The sequence below is a fragment of the Antennarius striatus genome, chromosome 16 (genome assembly GCF_040054535.1).
Source record: "Antennarius striatus isolate MH-2024 chromosome 16, ASM4005453v1, whole genome shotgun sequence".
NCBI classification, from domain to species: Eukaryota; Metazoa; Chordata; class Actinopteri; order Lophiiformes; family Antennariidae; genus Antennarius; species Antennarius striatus.
The window spans coordinates 6,555,201-6,578,881 of NC_090791.1; the positions used below are offsets into that span (position 1 = coordinate 6,555,201).

Here is a 23,681-nt window from a genome sequence, read left to right on the forward strand (position 1 = left end):
TAGATAGATGGATAAAAATAAAGAAAGATAGAAGGAAAGAAAGACAGAAACTCGTATTTAGAGCAAACTGACAGGGCGGAGGTCCAGTCAGCTTCAGGCAGACCCTCCCAGCGGTAGGAAGCGGAAATGAACCTTATGCTAGCAGCTACGTTGAGGCTCAGGACGGGTGTAGAAGCGACATCAGACCTACGCTGTTTGTTGCCTCTCAAGAGGATTGGATTATTACACGATAGATTGTTTGTTCGGTACGGTGGTGGGATTGAAACGGAATATCTTGAGTGGTGAGGCATTATTTGTTCTCATTCTTTCGGTAAAAGTTGTTTTCTTTTCTTTTTTTTCTTTCACGACGCAGGCTAGTCAAGTCCAGTTAGCTGGGCTAACTGTGCCACTAAGCTAGCACAACAGCTTGCGCTGTGAAAAAAAGGTGTTTTCTTCCCTTCCACATTTGACAACGTTAAACAGGACTGTAGGCCTCGGACGTAAATAAACACTTCATATTTATTTCTAACGTGACATATGTTGTGAGTTAAGCCCTTGTTAGTTTACCTGTTGCGATAAATTATTTGGGTTAAGTTTGACAAAACACCCTACATCGCAGTTATTGTTACTCGACCGTTAGCCGGCATGCTAGCAGTGGCGTTCTAGAACTGGGGGCGCAGGCTGTGGGCTCAAACAGATTCCATCCCCACAAATCTCTTCCAATGCGTTACATAGTTCGACATATCACGTTAATAGATATTCTCTTCAGTATTTTACACCAGGAAACGACAAAGTGGTGAATTATATGGGGGCTCTAACAGAGTGTCCCCTTGCGTACTCCAGCTCCCCTTTCTCCACTTTGTCTTCTGTAACGTTATTTGTGCCACTGATGTGTTCCGTTGTTCGCTAGCCTTCAGATCTGGTGACCACGGATTGCATTGTTGACGGTTGTATAAATACGTATAAATATAAACATTGACTGCGGTCCAGTCTTGGTACTTTTTGTTCTCTTGCTAATCAGCTGACTTCTGGCTGTTCTAGCTTGTACCTTTGAACATAAGTAAAAACATAGTGGGGGGGGGGTTATATTTCTAAATTATTCGGAAAATGTTCACATGTAGATCATCTAACATAAATCAGTTACTCTTCTTTGTCATCTGTCTCACTGACAGATTTAATAGCCTTACGTGACTTAGACTTGTATGCTAATTGGTGTGAACCCCTCAGAGCTACACCGTAGCATATTGGCGAACAGAGTAATGAGATAACGCAGCTTTATCCCTTCAACTCAGCAGCTCTTGGTTTAGCTAGTGTATCACTGTCACATCCAAGTAGTCAACTGACTTAACTCTGATCTGACCGGGTGTTTGATGGTCAAAAATTCTCCAGTAATTGTAGTTTGTTGAAGTGAACGTTATCATTATCTCTTTTTTTTTTTTTTTTTGTCGCAAGAATGTTGATAACAGTACTGGCAGTAAGAAAATTCAGGCCTTGATCCCTGTCCACTTATGATTGCCATTAAAGTTACAGTCATGGCTACTGTACAATATTTCGGACATTGTAAAAGCCTTAGAAGACATAGCATGTGATATGTAGCTGAGAGAATACCTTTATTATGATTGTGTGGGGCAAAAATATGTGTATGATGAAGTGCCACTGAATTAAGTACCAACTTGCAAAATTTTGGGGGTTAAGTAGATTTGTTTTAGTGTTTTAACACAGTGCATCTCAATACTTAGGATGGATCTGTCTATAATGAAACATCCATGTGCATCACAGATAGTGTACACCTATAACAACAGTGTTACATGTGCAGTTTCAGCTCTACACAACAGTTAAGTGAGTTTGTTTTTTTTGCAGGTACCTTACTTTAACCTTTATGTGAGGTCCAAACCCTAACGGAGCGGGTCATAGACGGAAGGAGAGACTCGGAGACAAACATCTGGCCAAAGAAGCGTGGATAAGTGTTTTTCTTTTTTTATTCAATCCTGAAAGACAGCTGCAGCCAAGCAGTTTTCCTACACACAACAGCAACCATGGAGGCCAGTGCCAAATACGATTTCAAAGCTACTGCTGATGATGAGCTTAGTTTCAAACGTGGAGATATCCTTAAAGTAAGTGACAACTATTTTATATTTTATGTCAAAAGTATGGAATTCCTGAAACTGTTTTCTCAATGTTGCGTTATGTTTAATCTGAAGTTCATCATGCCCATCCTGTGTCAAATCAACCATCAACACTATATAGAATTAAATATAGTGATGCTATTTTAATTAAAAAGGTCTATCAGATTGAGATATTCATCCAACTGAAGTGTTTTGTCTGTATCTTACATTGTGTTTGTGTCATTCATATCGTGTGATATCAAAGGCATGCGATTTGTCTGTGATTAAAACCCACATTCAAAACAATAAAAGGAAAATCAGCAGGCTTGTACTAAAGCCTGAAATCGAAATCTCTACTCCATCATGTGATGGTAGTAGTCATGGTAATTAGAAGTGGAAACAGAGCAACAAATGTTTTTTAGGCCCATGATGATGATGCATTATATCTCGTCCTAGCATTTTGAAGGAGCAATGCTTATGTTGCATCGGATAATTGCCAGGTGACTAAAGAGGCGAAAGATGCCGTGCTTTCATTCCATCATGAAATACTTAAAGTGCTCTCTTTGAAGCATCAGGCTTGCAAAGATCCCCAGGCATGAGCAGCTTATTCAAAGCAATGTGCTTTCTGGTTGACTTAACAGTGTTTGTCATTTTATGACCTTGATGAGATAGCCAAGATATTCCAGTGCATACTACAATCTTTCCACTATAATGAATCTCTTTTGGTTTAAAATTCATCCTAATCCTTCTCTGTAGAGTCATTGGATGTAGAGTTGGCAGTGCATGTTTCCAAATGTTTCTGTAATTGTGTGGCTGAATACTCAGATTTAACTGTTATATTGTTGAAGAAGGAATTTGAGATTTTTTTTCTTTTTCCTCCACATGTCTTTAAATAAGACGAGTACATTAAATACTGTTGTTAAGATACTGGTCATTTAACATATGTAGTTATAGTTGCAAAAGATACTTTGAAAAGTACAACCAGAAAAACATGGTTTTGGATGTTTTCTAAATTCTTTATAGAGGCTAAGGATTTACTTACTCTGTTCAACTGAATGACAAAATTATACTTCTCAGTTCCCCATATTCACAACCTTTTTTAAACTTTCAATTCTTGCTTTTATTTCCTGTTAATGCAACAAACTCCTTTTCCTGAGACATAGCTATATGGTTGCATGGAAAGAAAGAGGCAGATTCAATGTAATCCTGTGTATGAAGTCCGATTCTGGCAATTTAAAGTTCAATAGAAATGTCACTGCTTAGTGTGATTTAAGTTTGTGATTACATTGCATATTCAAAACCATATCAAATTTTCACATGCTTGTCTTATGTAACACCAACTCCACCTATCATTTGACATGCTATATTAACTTAACTATTAAAACTGCTGTGTGATGTTGGACATTGTGTGACGTTTGATCCTAATGCTACACCTGTTGGTTTTTAAAATTTAAAGCTTTTAATTTACCCAGGCTTGACATATTTCATTCAGCAAGCAAAATTTGCTGTGTATACATCCTTAAGAGCTGCAGTTTTTTGATAGAGGGAGAATGAATCTGAATTGGGGAAGGAAAGCCAGTATGAAGTTTGCCTATGGCACTGTCCATATTTCATCGGAATCATTTTCTTACCACCTTGCCCAAAAAACTTTTTTTGAAAAAAAAAAAAAAAAAATCAGCCTATTTGTCAGATACCATCCCCCCCTCTGTCTTTCATCCTGTTTCCTTTTTTGTTCCTTCTAGCAGTAATGAGACATTAGTCTCAAATCTGAATATGTCCCCTCAGGTAATTTATAAGAAACAGGATTGTACAATTTCTTGTCTCTCACCAAGACAAGCAGGGGTGGGTCAGTATTTCAGCTTATTTATAATGGCATTTTAATTTACAGCTGAAAATTATTTTTGTCTCGGTGGTGTGATGGCATATTATCAAGATTTTAAGATACTACAAGACAATATGTAGATAGTCCTCAAAAGCGATAAATTTATGACTTTTTTGTGGTTAATGTTGTAAATGGTGATCTTGTCTCCATAGTATTCAAGATATGCTTGTTCAATCAAATTTGTTACCATTTCTTCTCATATTTCACAACATTTTATAGTTCAAAGTAATACGTACAAAATAAAACTATAATCTCCAGTGGACTATCTCACTCTGCTCTTTGTACCCTGCTGTTTGGAGCAGTTAGATATTTTGTTGCATAATGATTGTTTAAACATCACTAGTACAAAACTACATCTCTAAATGGACAACTCTACCAGAAGTAAAAGAACACACTATAAGCAGATAAGTAAATGCCATCTGCCTGACAAGTTGGCTCTGAGCATTTTACACTAAGCATTGGAGAAGACACTGGAGAAGACTCTAAGGTGCTGGGTTCATATTGACTCTTCTGCTCCCATCACCAGTGCTGTCTGTCTGCTGATACTAATACTAAACAGCTCTGCTCTATGGACAAAGAGTTCCTCTCATGAGAGAGCAAGCCTGTGTTAAGGCTTTGCTTTCATGTTGCTTCCTAAACTTGTCATTATGTTCAGTATCAATGGGATATTGTGGTTGTGTTGGCTAATTTGTCACAAATACAGCATATTAGTCTATCACTTTTTGTGCCTTCCACAAAGAATGGTTGGGCATTGATTCTTTTTTTTAAATCTGCATTTGCTACACATAGATGAAAAGAAGCCAGTGTGGTTTGGTAGTATGGACATGTAGTGGGCAGTGTAGCAAGTTTGAATGGCACAAGCAGTACAGCTGGTTACAGTTTGAGTGAGACACTTAAATTCACTGTGATGAAGTCCAAATAGGTATTACGCAATGGCAGTTCTGGCTTTATGTCAAACCAACCGCACAGCAGCACTAGTGTGGTTGTAGTCGTTCGTTGTTCATTTGTTTTTAGAAAGAGCTTTTCATTTTTATAAGCTTTATCCAATAGTCTGTTACTGGTGAAATAAATAGGTAGTCTTTGAGACATGGCAAACTGTTTCTCTTTTTCAGCTTACGATGTGTAGTTTTGATTACCTGTATACATGTATACAAAAACACACTGAAATAGTGTTACGGCAATATCACAAACACATTCAGTGCTCAGCCATATCTCCCATTAGGATATGGAGACTACAACTTCAGCACCTTACAGTGGTTGGGAGATTTCCATTTTCATAACTAAGGCTCCCTGGTGTCACGGCATGGAGAATGTTTTGATCGAAATTGGAATAAGATTTATATCATTACAGATTAAATCACATTCCAATTAAAGTAATAAAAAATATCCTAACTGTAAACCCTGGATCACTCCTCGAATGAAACAGTGCCTGAAAGCAAAGCATAAAGCCTACAGCCTCAAATTGGCTAAAAGACAAATTAAAATTTAAGGGAATTTAAAAATAGAACAAGAAAGTTCAAAAAGTTACAATTCTAACTGGATGTGAAACCAAAACGAATCCCCAAAACCTTTAATGATCTGGAATTCTTTTCAGCAGAACTAAACACTTTCTACTTTGACCAACAAGTTTCCTCAGCACCAAGTGGGGCGTAGAGAAATCTCCCTCCAACAGACATCTTTGCAGAAGATGTACACCTGTAACAACAACAACAAAGAAGGTACAGCGTAAACTCAGTGTAGGTTAGGCACAGCCCTGGGGCTGGTTTACATTTCAGCCAAGTTACTGAAGTCCTGTACCCTGGTACTAACGTCTATTCGCCAGTCACTCATTCATATATACTATACTGCACTACCACAGTACCCACCCTCTGGAAATCCTGGTATCCAATCAACCCTGGCCCAGAGAACCCAACTACCACCATCCCATTGCCCTCATCTCTATAGTTGTGAAGTGCCTGGGGAAACCGTTGCTCAACATCCTTCCTCAACTGAACTTCAGTTTGCTTACAAAGATAGGAAATGCTGTGGCCTGTCTGCTACACCTTCTACTCAAGCACCTGGACCCCCCAAGCAAATTTGTCAGGATCCTTTTTATGGATTTCATCTCTGCTTACTATACCATTTAAAATTAACCCCATGATCCAGAAACTACACCATCTCAACATTTAGACTGCACTCACCATCAACAAAGGCTTACCATCTTCTCCTACTGCTGTTGCAGTGCCTAATCCAGGTCATATTCATGAACTGATGCTCCTACTTCTTTAAAATACTAACGGTTAGCAACTGTACTAAACCCCACATCACAAAAACTGCTGATAATCTGACCCAATTCACCCAATCTCACAGAATTAAACAGGGCCCTCTCACACATTGCTTTCATCCACTAAATCAGCATCTCGCCCCACAACCTTCTGGGCAAAGGTTCAGAACCTGTAGCCACAGCTGGCCTAAATAATCTGTTATGATATTTGTTGTCTGTACTTTCAGTGCTATGAAAATGAATTTCCCCTGGGGACAATAAAAATCTAATCTAATAGCATATTTACCATTAATAAAAATTCCAAGGAAAGTAGGTAACAATAGGTAATATGACATTCTATTTACAGCATTGAATATGAAAGATGAACATTATGAAATTGTCAAATAAAAATCAGGATAACCTTTGTTTTCATCAGAAAAATAACTTTCACATCCTAATTAAGGCCCCGTCCACACGATGATGGATTTTTTTGAAAACGCAACTTTTTAAAAACACATCGAAAACGATTCGCGTCCACACAACAGCGTTTTCAAGAAAATCTCCGTCCACACGTAAAATCACCAGTGCGTTTTCGAAGATGGCTATAAGCATGCCAAACCATGTGGTGGCAGTATTGATTCAAATTTTATCCAATAGGAATCCTCCGTGTTTTGTCATCACAACACACGGGCCCATAAATATGACGTCACAGAGGTTTTTGTCACAGGCAAGACGTCAGCATTTTTAAAAACTTGCGGATACACCGTCCACACGACAACGCAGACCCAGCGTTTTTTTTAAAAATCCACCTCAGCCAGCGTTTTTGAAAAGTTGCGTTTTCGTTCCGGATATCTGCGTTGTCGTGTGGACGGAAGGCGTAAACGCAACAAAAAAGTTGCGTTTTAAAAAAATCTGTCATCGCGTGGACGGGGTCTTAGTTTCAGTTTTAAAGATAAATCTAGAAGCAACCCCCTAAACTCTATCCTGTGTCTGTCTTGTATTCAAGCTAACAATGATGATACCTTCTCTGACAAGCTGCTGTTGCTGTCAGCTCTCTATCGGGTTTCTCTCACTATTCGTTTCTCTGACAGGTAGCTATTTGTAGTAGCTTCTCCAACATGCTGCTGTTGTAGTTACTTTGCCACAGGTCATTTGAATCTCACACCAGAGCTGTGTTGTCCCTTCGTTGCCTTTTTCTGTGTAAATAATCAAAATGCATTCATAGGAGAGTATATTGTGGAACTGGTGGTAGTGTCAATGTAAAAAGACCATTGATTGACATTAGACAAGAAGAAATATGTTTCCAAAATAGTGAATGTTAAAACATTAATACAGCCTTGGAATGTACCTTTTTTTTGGTCATTGCAGCATGTTAAACCATACGACTTAGTCAATTACATTTGAGTCATTAGGTTTACAACTAATGCTTCACTGAATATGTGGATTTCACATGAAATTTCTTACAATGAGCTAACTGTTCGATAATTGCTGAAACAGTTTGAAAGTGATCTAGAAGCAAAGCAGGATGCAAGTGGAGGCCAATCTCGAATCTTGCCATTGCCCTGAGCAATGTACACTTGTTCTCATTTCCTCCTTAAATAAATAAAGATTAACAGCCCTGCTGGCTGACAGAATTAGCACCCATCAACATATCTTTGAACTCTATTGGTATAGCAGTGTCCAAAATATGCCCTTCCATTTAATCACTGCTGTTATCCACATATTACCTTTCATATTTATCAGTAACTTCTATCTGTACATTTCACAGGAAATACTTCTCATATGCCTGTAATGTTTAACTAGAGTATATTTTCCCCCTATTTAATATAAACCTATTCCTCTTAATTCTACTCTCATTCTTCTCATCTTGTTGTTTTTCTTCAATGCTGCTGCAACATGTGAATTTCCTAGTATGGGATCATTAAAGTCGGTCTATCTTTATCTATCGAGCTGTCTATCTAGCTCGATCTACCTATCTCTGTTATCTAGTTCTGTTGTCTGTCTGTTTGTCTATCTCTTTGTCTATATTTGTATCTATCTATATTCACATTTGTTATTTAAACTATTACACTTCAGCCACTAATTACATAATGACAGTTAATGTTCCAACTTAAATTCAACTCAGGAGTGGAAATAGTTTTTCTGATATATTAGTAATAGAGTCATACTGGATCAGTAAGAAACTCAGTTGGGCTTATAGAAATTAAATATTGCTGCTCGCTGTAATATAAAAACACCTCAACGTGATTTCTAAATCATATTTGGAAACGGGTTAATGTTAATTGTCTGAAAGATTCATCCCTGAAAGCCCAGTCTTTGGAGAGAAATAGTGGAATGGGTTGAGGGTATCATGTCATAGCACAACCAACTTGATGCAAATAGCTTTTTATCAAACAGTTTACCGAGGCGTCCAATTTTTTTGTAATCTGGGCTGAGCTCGCAGAAACTGTAAAAAACAAAAGAGTAAACTGGCAGTAAAAGAAACTTAGATGGTCAAGGATAATATTTGAAAATGATTGTAAAAAGTATACTTGACCGACTCAAATACATGTTCATATTATTGGCTTAAACTTTTGTTTTTGTAACTGAATTTCTTTTAAACTAGGTTGTAAACCACACATTCAACTTGGTCGATTCGAGCTTACAATCTGTGTTGTAGTTCTCTAGTCTTTCCCAACATTGGTGTGTCCCAGTGCCTGTGTGCTTATAATAATGCTGCAGCGTAGCTGTTTCACATCCTGTTTGATGTCTCTTCCAACCCCCAAGCAACTTCCTGTGTCTCCACAGCAAACCCCAGTAACCCAGCACTGTGCACCTACCATAATACGGTTCTGAATTCATACAGAAAATCACGAGACCGGTCCTCTTTGCACAGAGACAATTAGAATTCTTTAATATAATTGCCACAATTAAGGGAAATATGTAGTACCTTTCAGAAAATGCAGGGTTGGGCAATTAACCAAAAATCAATGAAAACCAACGTCTAGGGTGATATTTCTTTGGCGTTTTGCAATTAATTCTCATGTCAGTAAATTCAATTAATATTTTCTGTGAGTGTTTGTGTGTGTGTTTGTGCATGATCATGATTCGACTTTTAAATATCACAACATTTTCAGTCACTTGCTTTTGCCTTATCAAAATAAGGTTTGTCCTTTATTAAGGTGCGTGCACAGCTGCCCGGCTGGCATGAGCTGAATAATGAACAGCTGAATAAAATAAGGAAAAGGCACTTGCCGAAACAAAAATACTTTAGGGTTTTTTTAAAGATTTTTTCCTTTGCTTATGTTATCATTGGCATCAAACATTGCAACAATGAGGTACGCACCTGTAACTAAGAGATTATTATTAAAGTTATAGAAAACACATGAAATATGTGTGCTAAGGATGGCTAATGAATCAATTCATTGCTAATGTTAGCATTTATAGCTAAATGAGTAAGTAGTAAGTTAACTCTTAAAGCTAATATTAGCAGCTAACTAGCTGGTTAGCTTACAGAGACTAAGTTCTCGTTTCATCGTTGTCGCAAACCACAACGTGCTTCCTTTTCAGGTGCTCATGCATTGCAGTTGTGCTGCCGTAGAAAGCATGTTCTGTCTTGCAGATATTGCATTGCACATTTTTCTCTTTTGTTTTCTTAATGTGCTTCTACACATTTGAGCTACATTTCTGCTGGGTAGCCCCGTCTGGTCTAACTTCGGGTGACGTCATGGCTGACCTCCATTACCACTCCTGCGCATGTCTGTCTAAGACAGAAAAGCAGAACCGGCAGTGGAAGGTGCAGCAGCTTCGAGAGACAAACAAAGATAAAAAAACAAAGCCTCGACTATTAAATTAGTTATCGACAATTTTTAATAGTCGACATAATTGTGACTAGTCGACCTCATAGTGACAGCCCTACTATTTAAAGGGCAATGGAAGCAAACGTGGAAACTGCAAATATTGCCTCAGCTCAGTAATGGAGGAAAGTGTGTTTGCATAAACCTTTCCCTGCCTTTTTCCTTTTTTGTTGTATACTATCTTTTTTTTGTGCATGTCAGTTTATTTGAGACATCTGTTCCAAGTAAATACAAAAGCAGCTTAAACAATTCGACATGTATTTGCCCCAGCAACAACTCACTGTAGCCCAGTAGCTGCCCAACTGGGCATAATTAAAATGTTAGCACTCATACTAACCATCAAAAGCCACTCTCCTTCAATTGAGACTTTCAGAAGCAAGCCTCAGTAAATTGTCTGCACTCAGCTGCACCTGAAGAGTCTAAAATTTAACAAGAGCAGCAACATTACTCATGCTACCTGACAACATTTCTACTTGACAGATATCTGAAGATATTTGAATTTACTACAGTAAAATTTTCTATGTGCAGTGAATTAATACCCTAATTTGAAAACTATTGAACACACCTAAATAAAAGCCGCACCAACATTATTTTAAAAGAAAAAAACTTGGTAAATATAGTCATTGTCAACTTTATTCTCAAATGTACCATATATGCACAACATACAGCATAGAAGAAATATATATAGGCCACACCTGTTTATATGTTGCAGGTGTCAAGGTGTTGTAAAATGAGTATTTACACAGAAATATGGTACACAGAAAAAATTGTGAAAAATGTTTAATTACTGCTTTTTTCCAAATAGTGCCTGTAACACGTTAGTAAAACGACGCTGCCATCTCCAGCGTTGGACCATCATTTGTGCCAAGTTTATGTGCAGTATTTGTTTCCTTCTTCAACAACCAGATTGATTGCTTTAAACTTAAAAAGTGCATCATTCTTTACATTTTTTTCATCATAAGGCGTTTGAATGATGTGAACAAGGTCTGTTCAAAACACAATCAAACTATGCAGCTTCTTCCTCACCCCATTCTCGTCCAACTGTCTGTTTTGCTCTTGTGCTTGATGCTAGAGTCAGCTCTGTCAGCCCAAAGTAAAACTACCAAATATACTTCAACTGGAAGGCATCATTGTGCAACTGTTATCATGAATAGAAAAAAACCCTATTTTAAGATATTTTAGGAGCTTGGAAAAGCAGTTTTTCACTTGTGATTTGTACTACAGTGATCTTAGCAGAGTTATTTTTTTTCTGAATGTTGAACTGACATGAGAATATTTCTATATAATTGTCTTGTCCCTTCCTAATAAATATGTTCACATTAATAATGTGTTGTAACCGAAATGGTTGTAAACCACACACTTACATGCAAAGTCAATGGAAATTTTGCAACCAGGAGCCAGACTGAAATTCTTGTAAGGACCTGTGAATGCGCAACGCAAATCTGCAGGTTGAGGCACATTAGCTTGACACTTTGACCCAAGAGTCTCTGTGTTTGTAAGTGTGAGCATACTATCTAATTAAAAGATAAAAAGTACTTGTATATGTACAGAGTATGTCTGGAGGAAATATGCACAATTGACCGCCATTATGATTTGTTTTAAGCAACCAATTAGTCTTGAATCACCGCCCAACATACGTACCACACTGATGTAACTTTTTTTTGCCACACAAAATCAGCCATTGAGATCTTATGCAAGGTAATGTTGCAGACTATTTTGTTCTTCTCTTTTTGTGTTGAAAAAAAGAATTTTCTTTACATATTGTGAATTGCTTATACAAAAAATGAGATATTTCAGTGCCAAAGTGGATTGGGGCTAGATCTAGCATCTGAAAAGGACAGCATAGGGAAACCACAACTTTCACTTCCATTAGATTGCTGGGGTGTCACAAAAAGCATTTAGCCTTTCTGATAAGGCAGATGGAGTACAGTGCACTCCACAGAATAAAATATTGCTAATTTCACTCTTGAAAAAGAGATGCAGTCCTTTTGTGCTATTTTCCCCTAAAGAGTTTTCCTAATCTAATCACAAGGAGGTTGAGTCTTCAACGTGGTTCTATGTCTTCGTCTTTTGCTCTGTTACTTTCTTGTATTTGTCCTATTCATGTGTCTTGATCTGTGTTCTGTCATGGTTTTTGGACTTTTTTTTTTCATTTCTATTCTTGCTCTTCTGATTCTTCCTGATCTTCCTCTGAGTGTTAAATCAGAGAATTGTAATTAGATCTCAGACTTCTCATCTCTGCTTCCCCCTGACGTGCCATGAAGTCACTGTGAGCTGTATTTAAACAAAGTTACCTCCTTCTATGTTTTGCTCCGTTCAGTTACTATTCTAGGATGGCTTGAAGTGGGAAAACTCAAGAAGTTGTACATAGAACAATCTGACCAATAAAACTTAACCACTTATTGTGGCATCAAACAGATTTACAGGTGTTAGAAGCTGCCATTTCTGAGAATATATCCCCATTTATATATTTGAATAAGCTCACTTGAAAAGTCACATGCTGTCACACTGTCACCAACTCCACCCACTACCTGTCAATCAAGCGCCCAACCAATCATGGCGCATCTGCCAGAAAGAATCACATGAACAATATGGCGTAAGCCATCTGCTTTGTTAGGAGAAGAAATAACTATAGATGGACTTCCCAGCTAACATAATTTTAGAGTGTCATAACTGTTCAAAAAATACTCATGTTTTTGAGCAGAGAGTCCAAACAGCAAGAACGACACAGAAAATGGCAAAGAATTCCGCGTGAAACTAGCTGGCTAGCACGAACAGTCTGTCCAGCTATGGTTTCTATTTGGAATGGGACAATCGATGTAGTATCCAAAATGCTCCTAGGGCATCTGACAAAAACGATCTTGAAGTAACTACAGTGCCTTGCGAAAGTATTGCCCCCCCCCCCCAAGCCTTTTTGACATTTTGCCACATTTCAGGCTTCAAACTTTATCTTTATGATAACAAACTGAAAATATTTTTTAAGAATCAACAACATGTGAGACACAATCATGAAGTGGAACCAAATTTATTCAACATTTTATATTGTGTTTACAAATAAACAACTGAAAAGTAGGATGTGCAAATGTGAGACCAAATGACACACAGATGCAATCTGTCATTGTTAGTCATTTAGGTCAAGATTGGATCATTCAGAGGTCATCAGGGAACTTCTGGAGTCGGTTAGCTGAGCTGAGAGAACAGGGGGCCAATACTTTTGCACATCCTACTTTTCAGTACAGTTCTGTTCATATAGTCAGCTAACAGAACTATCACTTCTCTAAAATTTCTTTTCCACCTGTTCTTTTGACAGTTGCCTTTTCCCTTCACGTTAGCTCCTTTCCAATCTCACAGTTAGCCTGCTAACATTCATCTACGGCTTCACAATGCCCTCCCAGCACAATCCATGGTTTGCCAACACAAAGTCGTGATGTCACCACGTTGATTTTGGATTACGTTGGGTGCGCTTGGTTTATAATACCATGAAGTCTGATATTATTGTTTTATCGTGGAATTTCCACGGGTTCCTGTTAGTCCAATATAATTTTCTATTTCTGGGTGGTCTTCAATCCTCCCTGATCCAAGTCTGAAGCTTACCTGCTGGGGGCAAAAGGGGGTCATTTGAACTGCTTTGTGTTTTATAGATCTGTTTTGCTAAACAAACTGAAGAGTGTGCTACTGTGGGTCTTTGCACCCCACGCCCGGCTCCCTCACTCCCTCAAACATGATTTTTGTGTATATTTGGGTAAGGCAGTTTTAGTATTTATCAAACACAGTAGTTCCATGGTATTTAGAATGATTACACCATTGCATAATCTACCTGATTTTGATGGCTTGATCACACGATTTCTGATTGTGATTATGATTATTGCTTTAACCAGGCAGACTTTTTTTAGTTTATTTATTCTTGTACACTGTCTCTTTGACTTTGCATATTGGCAGTTACCTTTTTATAACTGAGATTAACTGCGGTGTCTTTATATAACCATGTTGTTGACGTGGCTGCTGTCTGGAGAACAAACATAGAGGGGTCTCTATCAGGTCCATTAAACTGGTGGCAGACCCAACAGTCTGTGGCCTCTGAGCTTCTGATGACGCTTTATCCTGGCTATCATTCTATCTGTCTGAACTGCTGCACGCTCAGATTAACTCACACCCTGGGGTAATCCCTGCTCCTGATTTATTGCAATCCCATGCGCACAGTGGAGGCTTGTGGTTTATTTAGCATCTTCTTCCCCCACCATTGTCTCCCCATGTTCCTTTCTGCCTCCACCACATGCCAGGAAATGTTTTCCAAGTCGAACCCATGTACACGTCATGCAGTAATGAGTTCATGAACATTGTTATTTTCTTTATACACATTCTTACAAGTTATACATAGAATTGCCTTCAGAATTATTATTCTATTTTGGCTGGTGAGGTAAGTAAAAGTGAGGATTTCAATCTAATCCTCCTCATGGTTGCCACTCAACACCCTGTCTGATTCAAATCCGTTAAAAATCCATGTTTGCAATGCTTTGGTATAAATAGTGTAAGTATGGACCTGTGTATTCATGAGCCCCACAGAAACATGTATTGTTGAAAATTCTGCTCAATAATGTACAGTATGCTGCTACAATGGCTTTTTGTTAAATGGCAGAACTAAAATTATCCTGTTATGTTGTTCGTCTCCTTAGTATGACGACAACCTAGAATGCGAAGATGATTCACCCCAAAACAGCGCATATCTGTTAATTAGATGCGTTTGCGCAAGATGTATACTTCAATGGTTTTACAGACATATTTAATTGGTATTTGTAGATATAGGTCTCTTGTGAATACCAGCTAATCGTGTTTATTATCACAAGGCTTTGTGGGGGGAAGCGTGACAATATTGAGGTGTGCGACCGTGGAGTCAGCAGCGACAGCTGGAGAGAAAATAATCCCTGGCATGGATCTTAGCCTCCCACATAGAATTTCCTACAACTATTGTGGTTCAATCAGATTAAAAGACCAAAAAAAATCTTCAGAGAAAGGGAGGGAATTGAAATCATCAAGAGAAGTGCATTAGGGCAAAGCTAGCACGCATTGGAGCACACCCACAGCCCAGACACAGTGCTGTGGTTGTCTCCTCCTTGCATAGTTACAAAATCTAGACAGCCAAGAAAATATTGTTTCTGCTTTTTCTCAAGGGCCAACAATTCTCCCAAGTTGTAATTACAATTTTTCATACCTTCTCTGGTCACTGAAAACTGTGTGCTCAAATTTGATAAAATGATAAGTATTCTGTTACATAGTAAGAAAATCCACCTACTTCTAATGTCAGATAAAGAAGTAAAAAAACACCTATTATATTATAAATAAAATGCAATATAACAAAGCTAAAAGTGAATGATTCTTAATTTGAAAAAGTGATTCTTAATTTAAAAAGAACAGGTGATAGATTAAGATTCCACGATTCCTCCCACCAGTTCCTATTTTTTAGCCATTTTTTCATGATGATCACACAACAGTGCGCATAGTCTTCATTATTTTGCTCCTCTGTGCCTATGATGATGGTGGTCCTTATATCCTGAAGGCTAGTTCCCAATTGCTTTTTTTTTTTCCTTCAGGCCCACAATTGAGGCACAAGAATCAACTTTCAGCTTTGAGGAACTCCATAGTTAACTGTAGTGGACTGGGAGGAGTCCTTATTAACGTTAACAAACTGGAAGCGGCAGTCGTTTCTAAAGAACATTTTGATTGATTGGATCAAAAGCTGCACTAAGATCCAAGAGAACTAGTATAAAGACAAGATTCATGTCTGTAATCTGCTTAGTTGTCCTTGAAAATTAAACAAATGATGATGATGGAATCTGGTGATTTCATAATTTTTGCCAGGGGTTGTAGACCGATACTACTCATGCATGCATGCACGCGCACACGCACACACACACACACACACACACACACACACACATTTCCGCCTACTAATGTTTTAGGTTCAAGACCACTCCCTGAGCCAGTAATGCAGATCTTGTGTGGGGTTGACAGCTGGGGGGGGCAGTGACAGCTGGCATTCTGTAGATTCAGACAGCAGCCACATGACCCAGTGGTGTCTCACACTACATCATAATGTGAGTGAGAGGAATAATGATGCAAGGAAGCATACTATTTAGAAGATAAATGGATCAATGGCTACATGTTCATATCCAGTACTTATTTACATTTATTTATTGTACTTTTTTCTATGAATCAGGCAACAAATGAGTTGTGATCAAAAGCAGAAGAAAAATTGTTTCAGCGAAATTGACTAACGTCTGTCTTTTGGGTAACACTTGAGTCATTCAGCAAGTTTCTACATGGCTGGAAGAGAGCGTTGAAATCATATTCTCCTCTTTAAACTCCTCATAGAAACTGAGCAGTTGTCACTTTTATTGTTTGATGGATGTATCACTTCCTCTACTGTTGCTTCTTGTCCTTTATTCTCATTTGTTGGCCTTAAGTGTAATAAGGGAGGCAGAGATTATCAAACAGACTTTCCTTGCTTTTTGAAACTTCAAGTGTTACTGCTTGACACAGATCTATTGCCTCATTTGTCTGTGGACTTTGGAAATGTGTTGATTTCGCTAAACGCAATATGTGCGACACTATCACTTTTCATTTTAATTTTTATTTGTTGTTATTTTTGTTTTATTTTTTAAATTGACCATCAAATCATAAATTTTAGAAGAAATTACGCTTTGCCAAAAATGACTTCAGATGCTCTACCTATACAGCGAGGCGACATCCGTAAAGGGGACAAGCTGATGGATTACTTGCACCAGTAAGGCTGCACTATGGGCACTTTGTCAGACCAGAGTTCCCTCATAGCTGTCACTAAATGCTGAATTGTTGAATACATCTGTCTCGAGGTGTGGTTGGTTAGAAAAGGATGCTTTTTTGTCAGCACTTCAATTGTTTGTCAGATGATGTACTTGTTCCTCTCCTCAGCTGTTAGCTTCGTAGTACTAATATTTACCCAGCAGCTACTACCATAGAGTGCAGTTCCTGCACCTTCTGAAGTCACAGGAAATTAAAAGAGGGACTCTTTTTGGCAGGTTGACATTTGTCAATGGAACTAACCCTGGGTCCTTTGTCACTCTCTTTTTGTCAACATCAGGTATTAAATGAAGAGTGTGATCAGAACTGGTACAAGGCAGAAATTAATGGAAAAGACGGCTTCATCCCCAAGAATTACATAGTCATGAAGCCACATCCGTAAGTATTCCATCTAATTTTCTATACTATATATCAAACTGTCTGTGTTCAGATAAGTCTTTGTAATATGCCATTACCTACAGGCCTACATTTATTGTCAGACAAGTTCTCATGCTATTAATATTAGTGGTAATAGTAGTTTAAATATTTATTGAGCATTTTTTCATTAGAAATGACTTTTGGATCTTTTAGAACACTGGAGAGGAGATGCTCCCTACTGTTGTAGTAGATGGAGAAAGCTTCTCTGCACCTCCTTGTCGCCCCCAATCCAGGAACTATACAGTGTGTGTGTGTGGGGGGGGGGGCACAGACGAAACAATGATACTGTCCTGGTTGTGTCCTCCACGTGCCTCTAAACTAATCGTAATGTCTCATCTGTTCTGATGGAGACCCGACAGACCTGATGCTGAGCTATAGAACAGAACAGAGTATGATTGGTTCTTAGTCCTTTCTGCTTGTACAGTACAAATACAATATGCAGCTAACCGTATTGTCAAGGCTGATTCTTTTATTTGTGTGGTAGAAGCAGCTACTGTTCTTTCCATCCCTTTAACAGAGGCAGACATATACGTGTTCAAATCCCAGAGTACTACCAGTGGTTTTCTTCTTGTTTCTTGGCTTCATTCATTGGTTTTCTATCACATTTATCAAACAGGAAAATCGACTGTGCTGGCTCTCTGTTACCAAGCATGGACACAAAAGCAGATCAAGAGTTGAACGTTTCATTATTGATTTTCACCTGCATGTAAAAGAGCCAGGATGATATCTTTTGGTGCACTATACTTTTTAATTATTTACACTCGTAAAGAGCTTTTTACTGGCTTTGTCTTTTCCTCTCTCCATCCATCTTTATGGCTCTCACTTATTCCCTGTGTCGGGGCTTTCTCACAGGGATATAGAAGAGCACCATCTCATATTGAATCTTTTTTTCTTTCTTTTTTTTTACTTAGAAACATTGAAACACAGATTCTTTTTCGTGCACAAAGTCTCAAATTAAAGCTGACAGCCGGTGTGGGCATGATGTTTTATGCTTGCATGCCATTAGCTGATGCGGGAAGAAAATTTGGTTATACCCTCTCTTACTACTTTTTCTACGTTCCTTTCAGGTGGTTTTTTGGCAAAATCCCTCGAGCCAAAGCTGAGGAGATGCTCAACAAACAGAGACAGGACGGTGCCTTCCTAATCAGAGAGAGCGAGAGTGCACCAGGAGACTTCTCCCTCTCTGTCAAGTAAGCAGCCACTGAAGTACCACTGAGGGAAAAAACGTGATTCACACTCATGCTGTTTTCTAAAATTATATTTTTGCATTATCCTTACGTCATACAGTTTACCCAGAAGTGATAAGCATTAGAAATCCATGCATGATAAGTGTGAGTCATAAGCCCAGCCTCTTCCTTATTCTAGTGAAGTCGATTTCGGGTTAGTGGTTTGATGTCAGCCGTGTTAGTTCTTATTTTTGTTGGCTAATAACAAAGTTAAATTCCTGTTTTGTCTTGGTCAGTTCTGATTTTCTCAAAAGACACCTTTAGGTTCCCAGCAGGTTACATTTGAAATTGTTTCCAAAGATACAGCTCTTAATGACAGGGTAGGCTGAACCATCATGATCCTGCTTACTCTGCTAGAGTTAAATGTCAACTTGTTATTGAGAGGACTGATTCATCTGATTAACACTTACACGTCAGTCACAGAAACACCTCATGTTTCTAATCGGGGCTTTTATCATTTAGTGTTCCACTGTATTTACTTTTGTATGTCTACATATGAACTTGTGTACTTTTATCTCCCTCCACTAATCAAGTGAGAGCATGGCTATTCAATATTTTTCCACAGATAACACCAAAGTACTAAAGTGGAAATAATGTTTTTAGCTCCGATGTACCAGACAGATGCTTTAAAACACAGTATTTGTGCCTGTGGTGTCCAATCCGAACTATCAGGCTTTTCATGTTGACTTTTAGTGCTAGGACTTCAATCACAATAGGAGATCCAATAAAGTTTTATGTATTAAATGATGATGAACTTTGAACATTTTTCATTTGTTTGTCACACAGCAAGGTTCAATGAATACAAGAAAAATATGCTCAAATATGGCATGTGCCTGCAATAACTTGTCACCAATAAAATCAATGCCTGGTCTGCTGTACCTTGCGGTATTTAATGTAAACATATTTATGGAATGAATATTGAGAATGTCTGCATCATCAACTAATTGGCACCATCAGTTGGTGCCTATTTAGTTTGTTCCAGCTACATCCTAGCAACACCACCAGTACTCTCTCTCTCTCTCTCTCTCTCTCTCTCTCTCTCTCTCTCTCTCTCTCTCTCTCTCTCTCTCTCTCTCTCTCTCTCTCTCTTCTCTCTCTCTCTCTCTCTCTCTCTCTCTCTCTCTCTCTCTCTCTCTCTCTCTCTCTCTCTCTCTCTCTCTCTCTCTCTCTCTATATATATATATATATATATATATACATACACACACACACGTTATGTACGTTATATATATATATATATATATGTATATATATACATACATACACACATACACATATATATACATACACACGTTATGTACGCTATATATATATATATATATATATATATATATATATGAGAGAGAGAGAGAGAGACATACATACATACATACATATAAAAAAGATACGATCTTGGTACAACATACACATCTACCAAATTCCATACTGTACGATGAAAGCTTAGAGCTGTACTTTTTAAATATTCAAGGTAGCGCCATGACAACAGTACGTGACAGCCAAAGTTTTTTTTTTCTTCGTTTTTGAGGACGTTTAGGTCTCCAAAAACACAATACATTTTGAAATATACACACCATAATAAAAGTTCCAGTACAAACAAAAGAATCTTCACACTTTTTAGTCCTCAGGCCCTAATAATAATAATAATAATGATAATAATATGAATGATAATAATATTAATGATAATAATAATAATAATAATGATGATAATAATGTTAATTCAATAAAGAACAAAAGGTAGTGGAGACCTAGGGCCCTAACTGAGCTTTGTTTATACAGTAATTTTACCGTAATTTGTAACCAACTAATGAATCCTCACTGGAGGCTGTTTAAACTAAATTTCGTGAAATGTGATGGTTATATCATCCAGTCTTAACTTAATTAATCTGCTACTGCTGCCTTTACAAAGTATTTAGTGTTGTAAGCATTCGACAGCTTATGTATAGGCCATCATGCTCAGGTGTCTGTGTTAAAAAGTCAGCTGCCAATCCTTGTGCTGACAATGATTACTGCCTTTTAACATACAGAAGTTGGGACGTTTTAATTTTCAAAATTTAACATTATGGTTTTTCTCTCTGTGATCTTATGCAGGTATGGAAACGATGTCCAACACTTCAAGGTTCTTCGTGATGGGGCTGGGAGGTATTTTCTATGGGTGGTGAAGTTCAACTCCCTCAACGAACTGGTAGAATACCACCGCACCAACTCTGTTTCTCGCAATCAGCAGATTGTTCTGCGAGACATAGAGCAGATCAGCCAGGTGAGAACTGACACTTCTGACTTTGGACCCTTTTTCTAAACCTTTGAAAAAACAGGAAAATTACAACTTGAAGTAAGGCGAGACAGATGAGATCCATCTAAAATTGGAGAAGTAAGTCTTGAATGTTGCAGAGCTGACACTAAACCTGATTTTAAACATCGATATTTACGCTAATTTAGACATCGTGTAGGAGGAAGTTGCCTGCCTGCAGAGCTGAGAGACAGCTGCAGGAGAAGAGAGGAAGGAGAGGAAACCACAGGGGCAATAATGTCAGATAGAAAGTCGCAGGTAGGGCAGTGAGAGGGAGGGAGGAGGAGAGAGAGAAGGATACAGAAAGGAGACAAGCCTGTTTTTTGGGAGACAAAAGAGAGTTCAGTATGGCTATAGAGGGGTGGCTAGGTTACATCACGGAACAGTGTGCAGCGCTGTAACTCCAGTTTCATACCTTCATATTTTTCTTGGCTGTCTGCTTCAAACTCCAACCTTACATAATATTTTTTTCTCCCAAGGGGCACCATGAACTCTAAAAGTGTAAATGTTTAGGAGTGACTATTTCAGTATGTTTGATTTGCATCCCCGTTTAGTTTTCTGAATCATTTCACACCGTTGCTAACTCGTGCCTCACCCTCCTTGTTCTGCAGTGTGCACAGCATCCCACATACGTGAAGGCGCTCTTTGACTTCGACCCCCAAGAGGAAGGAGAGCTGGGTTTCCGGCGCGGCGACGTCATCCAAGTCCTGGACAACTCTGACCCCAACTGGTGGAAAGGAGGCTGTCACAGCCAAACGGGCATGTTCCCCCGCAACTACGTTGCTCCTTTCAATCGGAACATGTAAACAGTCAGACCATGCATTCTCCAACAACCACCACCACAACAGCAACCATCATCATCAGTATCCTAGATCTCATCAGCCCCCATACAACCCTCAACCACCTCCTCCACCCTTCTTCGCCATCCCATGATAACAGGAGCAGACAGGAAGAATGCAACCATCTGAGAGAGTGAGAGATAGACAGATTTAAAAAAAATGGAGTAGTGCTGTTGTAGGCGATGCTGTGTGGGTGGCAGCTGAGCAGAATCAACTTTAACACGTGCTGAGAATGTTCACCTCCCATCTGAACACCTCAGTGAGGATTGAACTTTTGAGGGAAACGTAAATGCAGAGAAACTAAAGAGTAGAGCACCAACCATGAAGATAACCAAATTATTCCATCGCTCCCACAGCTGCTTCTGTCTTCTCCTTATCTTAACATTCTGCCTTTATTTTGTTTTTGTTTTGTTGCCGCATGTTGTTTTAATCACCTAAATGAAATACCTACCGATAACTCCTAACTTTGTTTTAAAGCAAAAAAAAAATGTTTTTAAAAAAAATTTACAAAAAAAGAAATGGTTTTAAAAATTTACAAAAAACGAAGAGGAAAAAAAATGCAATCTACAGTACAGCAAGTTTCCATGTCTAAGATCATTGGCACGTGAGCATTGTACATCAGCCATGAGCTGTATAAATAAATCAACTATAGAGAGAATCCATTTTTTAAGAATATATATTATATATTTGTATGTGTTTTGTCTGTTTTACCTCTCATCACAAATTGTATTTTTTTTTCATCTGTAAATTATGTTCAATCTTTCATTAGTTTGGATGAGACCTAGTAGCTCTAGAATGTGCTGAATTGTCTTTTTCTCTCTCTGAATCTGAGGGATGTCGGCTAAAACGGCATGATATTTAAGGGGACATTCCATTTTTAAAAAGTTTCTCATTTAAAAAAAAAAAAAAGAAAATTCAAGGAAAGTGAGTTCCCCAAGAGGAAGCTAGTCCTGTCCATCAAGCTAGTGTTGACCAGCAAGTAGAGCCATGAATGACGCAGAAACAGTTGTATTAAAAAAAAAAGAAATCCTTGTATAGAGGTCAGCCACCTTTTCAAGCCAATGTATTTATTTCAGCCGTTTTACTTGGGCAGTGAATGTAGCTGAGTCCGTAAACATTAACATGAGGGAAGCAAGGTCGGAGAACTGAACTACACAACCATGCAAGGGATTCTAAGACATGCTGAAACAGTGATGTTGTCGATATTCATTTCTTTGGAAAATGACGTATGAGGATCTGTACAGGAAGTTAACATGCGTTTTTTGCAGACTTTCATTGCATGCATCGGCAGACGCTCTCCTCTTTGTTATACCTGCACGTAGCAAACAGGTGGAGTTTGGATAATCACTTTGTGTAGTCACCAGTGCACCTCTGCAGCTGGTGCGGATTAGCAGTTCACCAAACTGAGAGATTGTATTTCATGCTTAATGTTGAGAGATCAGTATACATGATGTAAAAGGTTTTTTTTTTTCCCTGTGTCCCATGTGGTGTGTAGTAAAGCACTTTTGTCAAACATTAGATTTTGTTGTCTGTGTGCGTGCTTGTTAACTGTGTGTTATTGATGTCTGTTTTCTTGTTCTCTCTGGATAGTGCCTTTCTCTCTAGTGTTTCAGTGTCTCCGACCTGCTACTTTGAGCCCCCCTCCCCTCCCTTTACGGGGCCTGCCAGTCCTGCAGTGAGAAACGGTGTATATAATCCAACCTGTCCCATCCAACAACGCCTCCACCTCCCCTTCAACCCACTGTTGCTCTTATCCTCACCACATAGAACTCTTCTTATTTAAGTGTCTCTCGCCTCGTCTTATCTAATGATACCATTTCGTTTTTGCTTTTTTTATTGTTTTGTTTTTTCAAATAATAAAATCGATTATTAAAAAATGAGTGGTTTTGTTGTGGTGTGTGTTTTAGAAGTGTCAGAATTCACAGACACGGGTGGATTTTAGTTATGCTGCAGATTCTCCACTAGGAGGCGATGTTGAGTCTGACTTTCTGCAGAATTCAGATCTGCATCACGGACCTGTTTCCCTGCATT

General features: G+C 38.4%; 1 protein-coding gene across 1 annotated transcript; it reads left to right on the top strand.

Annotated features, from left to right (window-relative positions):
* The first annotated feature begins 143 nt into the window (after window positions 1-143).
* grb2b (growth factor receptor-bound protein 2b) lies at window positions 144-23,530 on the top strand. The gene is made up of 6 exons (XM_068337513.1): window positions 144-281; window positions 1,840-2,093; window positions 17,162-17,259; window positions 18,366-18,488; window positions 20,613-20,781; window positions 21,423-23,530. Exons 2-6 carry the CDS (start codon window positions 2,016-2,018, stop codon window positions 21,615-21,617), a joined length of 663 nt encoding a protein of 220 aa, XP_068193614.1. The 5' UTR covers window positions 144-281; window positions 1,840-2,015; the 3' UTR covers window positions 21,618-23,530.
* The last annotated feature ends 151 nt before the right edge of the window (window positions 23,531-23,681 follow it).